Here is a 12,252-nt window from a genome sequence, read left to right on the forward strand (position 1 = left end):
CGTTGACAGATACACAACTCTTCCTCGACTTCATTTCAAAAAAAAAAAAAAAAAAACTCTTCCTCGACTTAGTGACAGTAGAAAACACACTCGTTGTCTTCAGTGATCGTAAAATAGTACTATTCCGGATGTACGGTGACCAATTCGAGCCACCCTAAAGTTGATGGACTATACATGCATTTTACTCTGAAGAACATGACCAGCACCATATTATATGTGCGCGTGCATCGATGCGCGGCACCGTCGAGCTTCCACCCCAGGCCGGAAGGGACTAGGGTGGCGTGCCATAGCCCAAACTGTCCGAGCTCGGGCTCGCCGGCCATGCATCTCCGGGTGGCGCTGTGGCACCCTTCGATGCAGGCGCTCCGGTGCCTCCCGCACCAGCACCTCCATGCGCAGGCGCAGCCGGGACTCCATGCACCACAGGATCATGGGCGCCAGCAACCACGGGCGCGTGTGTACTTCCGGTACTACTAGAAACCTTCGGTGCGGGTGGCGGGGAACAATGCGCACCAGTAGACGCCTCCGGGGACGCAGCGCGTGCTCCATGGTATTCTGTCCCTGGGGTCGGCGGTGGAAAGTAAAACCCCGTGATCACGTCCGGGGGCGGTGGAGCAGTCTTGCCGCCGGACGCTCTAGTTGCGCCCGGTGGAGGTGAGCTGGCACTGGTGTGCGCCACTGGCGTTGGAGGCGCGCGGGCACCACCACCGGAAACTCTGGTTGTGGGCGGTGGAGGGAAGCTGCCACTCGTGTTAGCCTTTGGCGTTGGTGGCACGCGTGCACCGCCACCGGAAGCTCTGGTTGCGCTCGGTGGAGAGACGCTGGCACTGCTGTGCGCCGGCGCGAGTGCACCACCACCGGAAACTCTGGATGCGCGCGGTGGCGGGGAGCTGACACTGGTGCGCGCCTCTGGCGTTGTCGGCGCGCGTGCACCACCACCAGAAACTCTGGCTGCGCGTGGTGGAGGGGAGCCGCTGACAGTGATGTGCGCCTCTGGCGTTGGCGGCGCGCGTGCGCCACCACCGGAAACTCTGGTTGCGCGCGGTGGAGGAGAGCTGACGCTCGCGTAGGCGTCTGGCGCCGACGGTGGGCGTGCATCACCACCGGACACCCTGGCTGTACGGGGTGGAGGGAACCCGACGCTCGTGTACGCCTCCGGCGCTGGTGGCGAGCGTGCGCCACCACCGGAAACTGTTGATGAGCGCGGTGGAGGGAAGCGCACGCTCGTGGACTCCTCCGGCGCAGGCGATGCGCGTGCACTACCACCACCGGAAACCGTGGATGCAGGCGGTGGAGAGAAGCGCACGCTCGTGGACTCCTCTGGCGGTGCGCGTGCGCTACCACCACCGGAAACCGTGGATGCGCGTGGTGGAGGGAAGCGCACGCTCGTGGTCGTGGACTCCTCTGGCGCAGGCGGTGCGCGAGCACCGCCACCGCCGAGGTGGTCGCGGAGGGTCGCGTCGCACTGCTTCCTTAGTCCGCGCGGGATGAGCGCGCCGACGAGGCCGCTGGTGAAGAGGTCGCAGAAGATGTCGATTTCGCCGGCCGCCTCGCAGCAGTGGAGCGGCACGGGGCGCCTGGTGAGGAAGGACTCGAGCAGGTTGTGCTTGCACGAGCACAGCGCCCGGATCGACTCCCAGCACATGCCCGGGTCCTGGAGCGGGTCGGAGGAGAAGGGGTCGACGACGGCGAGCGAGCGCCGGGGCGCCGCGGAGACGGCAATGGCGACGTGAGCAAGGCACGCGGCCAGGAGCGCGGCGAGGATCGAGGCCCTCATGGTTGTTGGTCTTGGGCAACTCTGTGGCTGCGTCGATCGGCTTTGTACTTGGAGCTATGCTGTCGTGTGTACAAGTCTATTTATACGGTGCTCCCGCCCTGTGTCTGTTCGAACGTATTGCGTGTTAGCACACTATAATGCTAGTTAATGTGTCACTAACTGCGATATGTAATAACATAAACGTTCTGAAATTCCTACATTCTTCATGCGAGTTAATAGTATGGTACAAACCGTGATGTGTAATGTAACGTCAGAAAGATCTAAAGTTCGCCATGCCCAAATCCACAACTATCAATCCTTTTTTTCGGATCTTTATCGAAAAAATTCAATCCTTTTCAGATGATGTCATATTTTTTTTGACAGAGAATTTTTTTATGCTAGTTCTCAAGCTGAGAACTAAGTTCGTGCTCAGTTAAATCCTACACTGTTTAATTACATCATGATTCGTGCACATGAGTTGCAACTGAGATTTGATGACATCATCTAACTGAGAACGAAGTTAGCTCTTAGTCGACTGAGAAATAATCACACCCAACTTTTATTGTCTTGCAGAAAAAGTGCAACCACAATAGTAAAAAAAGTGCAACTCATTTACAGTTCTACTTTAATGCCATTGTACTTCTCTATCAGAAAAATTGCAATTGCAACGAGTTGCATATTTTTAAACTGCGTTTGAATTTTTTTAGGTGCCCGAAAATTATAAAAAACTTAGTGACAACTGACAAACCATTTGTGAAGTGGTTTTCTTTGGCATATTTTGAAAAGAAAATGTAAAACAAACTCCAAACGGTGGGCTCAAAAGTTAAGACTGAAGATCATGGAAAGCCCAAAGATCTGATGGCGAGCCCAACTAGCGAAGGCCTAACGTGGTGGGGGAATTTTACAATTTGCCACACTTTTCTTTGCACTTATATCATTTGCCATTTTATGTCTCACTGACATGTGGTGGTCATGTGGCAAATAATAGATACTTTGAAGAAAAGTGTGGTAAATTATAAAATATTCCAACGTGGTCAAATCGTCAATGGATAACGCACCCTGAAAACGTTTCAACAATTGAGCGGCTCTGTAGACCCGTCGTGGAGTAGGCGGTGGCCACCCATGCCTGTGACGCCGGCGGCCGGCCCCAGCTGCGCAGGGTTGCCGCCGCAGACTCCGGAGAGCTCGCTCCCCGGATTACATGGCCCCCCACGGCGTCTGGGCGTTTCGAAGCCGTCATGGGTCGTCCGCACCGAGGTGAGCTGGACCTTTTCCCTTTGTCCATTCTTTCTGTTCCCGTTTCCGCAATTCGTCGAACAATTGATAGGTGGGAAGCGACATGGTTAAACCTTTAGTAACCGTAGCTACGATTATCGTCACGGGATACCTTCTGGGACAAGGCATCTGTCGATTGCTCGTCTGGTTGATTCATGTCCTCGGCAGCGTTTCGTTAAGGAGAGGTTCAGAGGAAAGGATGGAAATAGCAGGAATCCAAAATGAAATACACCGGACAGAAAATTAGGTACAGAGTCGTAACCTAACGAAAATATCGTGTGTTTGTTCTTGCAACTTCATTGAACATCGGCCCTGCCAAAAAAAAGGGTACCTTGTCAACATTGAGGTTGAAGTGTTTCTGCTTCTAAGTAAAGTTTGAGGTATTAAGGTTATCATAAGTCTGAGAAACATGGGCAAATTGATGTTGCACACGCTGCCTGACACCCTGAGTGCGTGGAGGTAAAATCATTGTAGCTGATTCATTTATGCAATCCAACAGCCACTTATGTGCAAATTTTGTGTTGTCCAACTTCAGATCTTATGCTTCAAATGCCTTTTTATAGCCAGAAAAAAAAAAGCAAAATCATAAGCCGTTCTTCGATTTGGGGGACGACGTGCTGTGATTCTTCTTACAAAACCACATAATGTAACCATTCTTGGGTTTACAGTAGATAAGTTAAACGAATTACAATGGAGGAAGAGAAAGTACGGTAGATTGGATCATCAAAAGAGAAGCATGGGAATAAAAGAGGGATGGGGACCGTGTAGGCCAGGAAGGTGAAAGAATGGGAGTTTACATCAACTGTGTTTAGACAATTACGATAACTCCAATTCAAGGTTTAACTTTAGCAAGTTGTAGCACACTTGTGATACATCAGGTGATCAGGTCCTCACTAAATTATGCACTAGCCTTGTGGAATCGGAGCATCATCTGAACTTTGGCTTACAGCATAATATGCACTTAAGTTACAGCTGTTTCAGTTGTTGCCAAATAATCAAGACAAGGCGGCAAGCCAAGTAACCATGCTCTTTGTGTATCAATGTGACGATATCATTATCTTGCCACATCACTTGTGATCCTCCACCAAATTCAGGAATAGGAGTATTCACCTTGCAGGAGAAAATGAGATAGCCAGATAGGACACCAACATGTAAGAAAAATATGCATTAGGTGATATGAACGAGTGAGCATTATGTGTCAATCTTTTACTTGTTTATTGACCAATTTCCTGATGTCTTACTTGTAACCATGACGCAGTCAAATGTTAGGAGAGAACGACCAAAACGGCGTGAACCTCCATGCACCATCTGCAATGGCACAGGGGCAATAGATTGCCGCATCTGTTTTGGTAGAGGTATCTGTTTTACTCCCATGCTTAGCTTCTCTTGCTGATAGCATGATCTGTACTACCAAGTCTCTTATGAAAATCGGGCCTCAAATTTGCAGGAAGAACAAACCATGTCAATCTAGCCATGCTCCCCAAGGGTGAATGGCCACAATGGTGAGGACACCCCTAATCATATAAAATGTCCAGCATAAGGTACCGACTACCAGCATGCCTGGCTCACTTGACTTCCATTTGTCAGGTGCAAAATATGTGGGGGCAGTGGCCTAGATTACTGCCACCGGTGTCACGGAACAGGTGAATATCGAGAACCCATGGGCTTTCACTTCACTGTCAATAGGTAATGAGCTTGGCACAAGCAGATCTGGAAGGCCAGTTAAGCTGAATAGCTTTGCCAAAAAAGCAAGTCCGATTGAGGCTGTAAGACGTATGTTTGAGTGAGCCGTGGGAAGTTGTAGCCCAATACTGGAAGGGTGCTACTGTGAAAACTTTGATGCGGTGCTAGTGATGTACGAGAGTATTTTTTCTCAACAAAGAAAATGGGATGCAATTATGATCAGGGCGTCATCAGTTCAATTAACTGGCCAAAATGGTGTAAGCAAATGTATATCAGGTGATAAATAAGGGCTATGCTTCTGAGCTCTTGAGGACGAAAGTGTGCATCGTAAAGCTTTGTTAAATTTAAATGTCGATTTACCACATTTGAACACACTGCATAGCGATGCTCCATATTAACTGCGTGTTTGTATTGTAACCATGCCGTTTGTTCCATTTTGTTTTTATGGTGTTTTTTATCCCAAAATTCAAATATCTAATGGCTACCGTGGATTAGAGATGGATTACCATAAAACAGCCTTACTATCATTGCATATGCAAATATCGGGTGTTTGGATGCGGTCACAAGGTCTGCCCCATGGTCTGCACGTTGCACAAAGCAACTCACCAGCTCGTCTCCTTCTCTGACCCTGCCTCCTCGATCGAGGTCGTCTCCCATGGGGTCAGCAAATCAAACTATGTCATCACGTGCACAAACCGGATCGTCTACAGCGAAGCTCCATCCCATTGTACCCCGTACCTGAGGGTTGTAGCGTCACGTCGCCCTGTGTATAAGGCAGTGATGCTTCCCTATAAATATCGAGGCCTGTCCCTCGGAGAGGGGGTTCCGAATTCTTCCATGTCCATATATAGCACGTTGTTCGTCTTCTCAGAGAAGAGAGGAGAGACAGAGCCGGCTTAAGCCGGCCATACCACCCTTGTGCATTGAGCACCTCAGAGCATGTCTAACAGGCCCCTTATTTCTCTGCCCCGTATAACGCTATTTTTTCGCCCCGTATCCCAAAAGTGCGTCTTGCTCAACCATTCCGTCTAGCAGACCCCGTATTTGGCCCTGTATTTTTAAAAATTAAAACCCCGGGAAAATGAAACCATAGTTCTACTTCATTGATCATACATTGGATCATACATATACATAGCGATCCTAGCTACTCGAGGATGATGTATGGCACGAAATCAACGGTGGCGGCAGCCTCCTCCTCCGCCCGGCGGCAGCCCTCCTCCTCCGCCCCGGCGGCGGCCTCCTTCGCCCGGAATTCAGCCACGGCGGCGACGGCCGCCGCCTCTTCCTCCGCTCTCCGCCCGCGCCTTCTCGGCGGCCTCCACCTCCGACTCGGCCAACGCCCGCAGTAATGCCGCGTCCTCCTCGCCGGCCTCCGCTTCCTCCTCGCCGGCCTCCGCTTCCTCCTCGCCTCCGCCTCCTCCGCCGCCGGTGCTGCCGATGCGCACGGCCCATGCCGCCTTCGCCGCGCGATCACGCTCCCACTCGCGCGCGCCACGCCTCGACTCGGCGCCGCTCATAGGCTTGACCGGCGGATCCTGTCGGTACCACCGCCCACCGGCCGCGAAGTCCTGGAGCTTCTCCGGCATGTAGTACGCGCCGGCGTACTTGCAGGCCGCACGACGGCTACCCGCGGCGGAGCGCTTGCACTTCAAGCGCCACGCGTCCACCACGTTGTCCGGCGAGCGGGATCGCTTCGATCCGCTCGCCGGAGAGGCGCTACTGCGGCCGCGGGCGTCCATGGCGGAGCTGGGGTCGAATGCGGCGCGGGGGAGAAAGTAATTGCTCGCCGGAGCAGGGTGGAGGCGGCGGCGGCGCACGGCGGAGCTAGGGTAGCGAGTGAGGGGTTAACCCCTCACTCGCACCTGCGGCCGCATAAATAGTGGGCGGAGGGGCCGATATCCTGGGCCCCGTATTCCGCCGAAACGGGGCGGCCCGAATACGGGGCCTGCTAGACGGCCCAAACCGCGCCTGCCCCGTATGTCGCCGGAATTTTACGGGGTGGGCGGGTTATAAGGGGCCTGTTAGACCTGCTCTCACACGCTTGTTTATAGCACATGACGTAGGGTTGTTATAAAATCTATTGTACCGAACAAGGGCTAAGGGTATCTCCAGCGAGCTGATCCAAATCATCTGATTTTGTTCGATTTAGTCCTCCCACAAAAAGTTTGAGGTGGCTTGTCCAGCCTGCGTGAACACATGCCACAACTGGAGGGCCCAATTTGTACTCCTACAACATCTAGGTGGCCATGTGCTGTGGCCATTCCCATGTGACCATGTCATAGGCCACCAAAGTTAAAAATGTGGTACTGCTTGCCAATGGGAGCATTTAAACATGGGAGGACCGTGGCCTAGTCTGCCCTGCCAAACATGGGAGAAAGAGCAAACTAGACACCAGCGATATCCAGCGCATGTCCGTCTCGACTCATCCATGACGCAAATTTAGTGAACGGATGGGTCGCGCGCGGATAGTCGGTCCGTTTAGGTAGTTTTGTTGAAGGTTGTTTTTTTGATCCGCCTATCCGCGTTGACCATTCCGAACTACGCAAAACAGGATGGGTAGCTCCCTGGAGATGCCCCCTAGTGAACCGCACTCAAGCGGGAGAAGGGGCAAAACCCCACTTTTAAGAGCATCTCCACCAGCGGCTCCCAAATAGGTGTCGGCAGAGGCGCCGACACTGCCGTATGGGGGTGCCGGCAGAGCATCCTCTATTTGGGGATGCTGTTCCCACACCGGCGCCCCTATACGACAACCATAGAAATTTAAATTTAAAATAACATTTAAAAACCGAAATTCATACGAATATTGACTAGTTTTATACAAAAGTGACTCGGATTAAAACTAAAAGCTTAAAAAAACTAGCGGCGGCGTGCGTCGAAGGCGCTGAAGTCGAGTTTGTTGTCGTCGTCGCCTTCATCGTCGCTGGACGTGCCGAAGGACCGGTTGTCGCCGTCCTCCTCCTTTGGCGCCGGCGGCTCAAAAGGTTTGGCGAGGTCGACGAAGTTGGCGCCATGGTCCCTGGCGGACCACATCACCCCATGCCGCGGGTCCATCGTCATTTGCCGGTAGTCCTCCTCGACGGAGCGGCCGACGATGAAGTTTTACCGGGGGAATTCCTCCGGGTCGTCGCGCCGCCGCGGAGGGCCACCTGCGCCTCCGCCTCCATCTCCCACCATTGCCTCTTCACCGGCGGAAGTGGTGTGGTGGGGTCCTCCTCCTTGATGCGGCGGTGTTGGGATGACCCCATCGTCCGACGGGCCGGAGCCGAAGACAAGCGCGTCGCCCCGTCGTCGATGACGACGCCACCCGAAGGAGGCGCGTCCGCGGCCGAGCGCGCGCGGTCGCCGGCGACGGACGGCCCGGTGCACAAACTCCCAGACGCCGTCGTCCTTGCCGGCGGCCTCTGTAGAGGTGGCGCCACCGGCACCATCCACCCCGCATGCGGGTAGTACAGCGGAATGCGCGGTGGGTTGCCGCGGACGCGCTAGCGGTAGCCGTACTGCTGCAGTGTGGCGTCGTCGCGGCCGAGCCACCAGGCACGACGGCCAACGTTGTTGAAGCGGCCGTTCGCGCGGCCGGCCACCCACGCAAGAGCGATGGCGCGCTCCTCTTCGAATCGATGCGGCCACGCCGGGTTTTTGAGCGTGTTCGACGGCAGGCTCCTCTCCGTCGGCATCATATATATGCTTCCGCTGCTCATTGATGAGGGCGCGAAGCTCCGGTCCTATTGGTGGCGGCGGTGGCACGACGAAGCCGGCGTTGGAGATCTGCCACCAGTGCGGCAGCTTGTACTGTACTGGTACATCGTACGTTAGTTGCAGGGAGCGGAGCACGCCGCCGTCAGCCTCGTCGTTGTGCGCCATCGCGTCGGTGGGGTGTGTGGGGGGGGGGAGGTGTGTGTTTGGCGCAGCGTCTGCGACAATGCTGGTGGCGGCGGCTAGGGTTGGAAGATGGGGAAGAAGAGAGGTGCGCGCCGGTGAGGTTTTAAGAGAGGCGGCGGACGCGCATTGAAGACACGTGGGGGAGGCGGGTGGACGCCCCGTCGGTTTCCGCGCGGGAGGCCACGAACGCCGACGACCAACGTTCCCGCGTTGTTTCCAACGCGAACCGTCGCGTTCTCTCGCTGCCAAGGCGGCCACACCCGCAAAAACCGACGTGCCAAGAGGCGCCGGCGCGCCCCTTCGCGCCTCGAAAAAGCGCCGGCGCTTTTTGATGCGCGCTTGTGCGAGCCTATTTTCAATACGGCCCCCAAAATGCTACCGAGGACGCTATCGAGGCTGCTATCGAGGCTGCCGGTGGAGATGCTCTAGCACCGGCCGAGAACGGAAGCACTCGATTAGGAAGAGGGGACAGGTTCGGAGCAACAAGCAGACCGGAGATTGGATCGGAAACAAAGTGGACAAGGAGTCGGCTTCGGGATCGCTATGCGGGAGGACAAAATGACAACCTTTCCAAAGTGCTAGCTCAGGCTCCCGGCGACAAACCAATACGGCCGGAAAATTAAGGGGGAGTCAGAAGTGCGCTCAGCTTAGGAGGTGGAAAGAGCGATCCCGCGCCGTGCGGATCCAGGATTGAAGCATACGAGGGCTTTCCCGCGTCGATGAAGACCTACTGCAGCGCCGTCGGCACCGCATCGAGTGAGGAGTCTGGTCGTCACCTCCTTGAACGCGAACCTGCAGCGCCTGGGCGCCCCGTGCTGGCTGCTAGGAGGGCGGCGCCTCGCCGCTCGTGCAACTGGCTGCGGCTGCTGTTCTACCCCTGGTCGGTTCCCGAACCCACCCTTTCCGCTGAGGAGCTGGACGCTGAGGTGGCTGCTCTGCATGATCAGATGGTCCTCAGGTAATTAGTCCCCCTGTCCCTCCAATTTCCATGTTTTCCTACTCTCATGCCATTGATCCGTGCATATGTTCTATGTCAGGTGTTCGGTCTCACGCTCGGAACTCAGAGCTATTAATCACAAGATTGTGCTGCAATGCCTTGAGTGGTACAACTCCAAGCATCCGGTGATATGTTCTTCCTTACTCGAGTTTTTTTTTTCTTGCAATCAGCTGCAGTTAAACCTTAAGAAATTGGTCTCTCATGCATACTCCATGGCTTAACCAAAAGCTGGCACTTGAAAATTCGTTATGAATTCATGTAATTACCTTTTAAATAGATTTTGTTCAGCGATAACTAAAATAAATGTGTGTATAGGAGGCAGTAGCAATTTTTTTGTTTTGTTTTGTACAACCTTGCTAACTTAACCAGTGTCTTTTTCCATGGCTGTTTGGTTGATCAGGGCAATGAGTACGAACCTGCCCCAGGGGTGGTGACCAGACGCAGCGAATTCAACAAGTCTCTGCTATGGACTCACGGCAACTTTGTGGCTCGTCCGAAGCGCTCTGGCTACTTCTCCTTCCTGCCTGCGCCACGAACTCTCTTCTTTTTTGAGCTACTTGATAGATATGATGTCGATGAAGTTATCACATGCACCCCCTTAGGTATGTACGTATCTACTTGCTAGTACTAGCAGCTTGATGCACCCATACCTCTCTGTTTGTCAAAACCTGCATGCACAATGTTTCCGCTGGAAGATCTTGTTCTATTTTGCCATTGCCAAGGAAATCTACATAAAAGAAACATAACTAATAGTTTGATCAAGATTTTATAGGTGATTCTTTTAACTGTAAATTTGAGAGATTCATAACCCATGCTTTTATGAGCAGGATAGATTATGTGCATTTACCTTGTTTATTTGGGCAATAAGATAATACAGATTATGTCAATGAGTTCCTCTCTGTCTCCATTGTGTTCACAACATTTGTCTTCTGCACTCTGATCCATCTTCCTTAGTTTACCTTATAGACCTAAGCACCAATTACCTGAATATTTGAAAGCACTAATTACTCTCTTCCTTGGTCCAAATGATTTTCGTATTCTCTACCCTTCCGACTGTATATTGTAACTCTCATTACTTGCATCTGCATTATTGGTTCCCTTTTCTGCCTCGCCAAGTCCTTCTGGTCTGAATTGCCTACTTTCTGGCTGATCCCTCCATCTTCTGTAGATTGCCATCTTCTCAAGAGTCTCATCCTTATCTTGCATTTCTTGTATTTCATTAGTTCAGCAGTTGAGGGAATGATCAAACTTTGTCACGGCGCATTGTCTTTCTTCAACTGTTTCCAGCCATTCTAGATATTCCTGGTCCTTTTTATGCATCTTTACTTAACCTTTATGTGCACTTAGATTCATCTGTGATTGAATTGCAGGTAGCACTTGCGCTGCAATTCTTAGCACACAGAGAGATTAACAGGGCATGATACGCTTGTTTTAGGATCAGAATAACTAAATTGTATTTTCCTTTTCTTTTTTTGGTTTGGGAAAGAGATTAAGAAGTTCTCGTGTAATTTCCTTGGAAACAAAAAGGAATACTACTGACATTATACTTTGTACACAGCCTAAGCTTCTAGTACGATGACCTAAGCTATATGGATATTCAATAGAAGTTGTTACTATTGCATATTGATCAACCTAATTTTTCTAAGCTACTTGTCTGAAAGATAGATAAAAGAAGGCTGATTAAGTAGTTTGCTCAAAGTCAAAGCATGTGCTCTGCTGAATACGGTCTATTTATTTCTTGTGTTTTCAGATGAGCCAGTTACTGAAGGCTACATTTTCCATGGTTTCCGTCTTTTTTTCGAAAATGGGCATTTTATTACTTGCGCAATATACCCGGCCTCTGCATAACTAAGATGCACACAGCCGCATAAAGATCCGTTACAAATCCACAAATGGTGTTCAAAGATATAACAGAGTTCATAGAGCAATAAAAAGACTAGCTAGGAGGATCTAGCCGGAAGTCACGCTGCCACCCATGTTGGGAGAAAATATCCCTCGCCGTATCCTCCAATCGTGAAGACACCTCCGTAAAGAGGTCCCGGTGCTCCAGTCGCTGCAGAGGTATCCATGAACGAAGCATAGCAGTGCACCGGTAGATGACCTGTAGAAAAGAAGAAGAGATGTTATTGAAAATCTTGTCATTTCTACACAGCCATAGCGACCAAATTATTGCAATCGCTCCCATCCTAATAAGACGTTTAAACCTAACATCCACGCCATTGAGCCAGTTACCAAATAAATTGGCAACATTACGAGGTGGGTATAAGGTAGACCCTATTTGGACAGCTGACCATATAGACCTAGCAAACTTACATTGGAAGAATAAGTGTTTAATAGTCTCGTCCCGATGACAGAAGACACACTTTTTACTTCCATGCCAGTTGCGTTTGGCAAGATTATCTTTAGTAAGAATAACCCCCCGACGAAGATACCAAGCAAAGATTTTTGTTCTCAGTGGTATCTTCATCTTCCAGATTTTTGAATTATTATCGACCGGTAACTCGGGTTGAATGAGAGCATTGTACATTGAAGCCACCGAGAATGAACCATTCCCGGTAAGATTCCATCGAAATACATCAGGTCCCTGCGTCAATTGAATTGACTCAAGACGCTGTAACAATTCTTGCCACGAGGTTTGTCTCGGGACCGATGAGACTTCTTC

At 51.6% G+C, this 12,252-nt stretch overlaps 1 protein-coding gene and 1 long non-coding RNA gene across 3 annotated transcripts; both read left to right on the forward strand.

The window, feature by feature from the left end:
• Positions 1-2,851: 2,851 nt before the first annotated feature.
• On the forward strand, positions 2,852-5,027 carry LOC124676712 (protein disulfide-isomerase LQY1, chloroplastic). The gene is made up of 4 exons (XM_047212749.1): positions 2,852-3,013; positions 4,290-4,386; positions 4,479-4,533; positions 4,619-5,027. The coding sequence occupies exons 1-4, from the start codon at positions 2,879-2,881 to the stop codon at positions 4,719-4,721; spliced, it is 390 nt and encodes a 129-aa protein (XP_047068705.1). The 5' UTR covers positions 2,852-2,878; the 3' UTR covers positions 4,722-5,027.
• A 4,591-nt stretch (positions 5,028-9,618) lies between these two features.
• LOC124671562 lies at positions 9,619-11,384 on the forward strand. Of its 2 annotated transcripts, none has more exons than XR_006992689.1 (3): positions 9,619-9,715; positions 9,991-10,192; positions 11,341-11,384. It is a non-coding gene; the product is annotated as an uncharacterized LOC124671562 (long non-coding RNA). The 2 variants fall into 2 exon arrangements; XR_006992690.1 differs by lacking the exon at positions 11,341-11,384 and adding an exon at positions 10,961-11,061.
• The last annotated feature ends 868 nt before the right edge of the window (positions 11,385-12,252 follow it).

The sequence above is a fragment of the Lolium rigidum genome, chromosome 7 (genome assembly GCF_022539505.1).
Source record: "Lolium rigidum isolate FL_2022 chromosome 7, APGP_CSIRO_Lrig_0.1, whole genome shotgun sequence".
In the NCBI taxonomy this organism is placed as follows: domain Eukaryota; kingdom Viridiplantae; phylum Streptophyta; class Magnoliopsida; order Poales; family Poaceae; genus Lolium; species Lolium rigidum.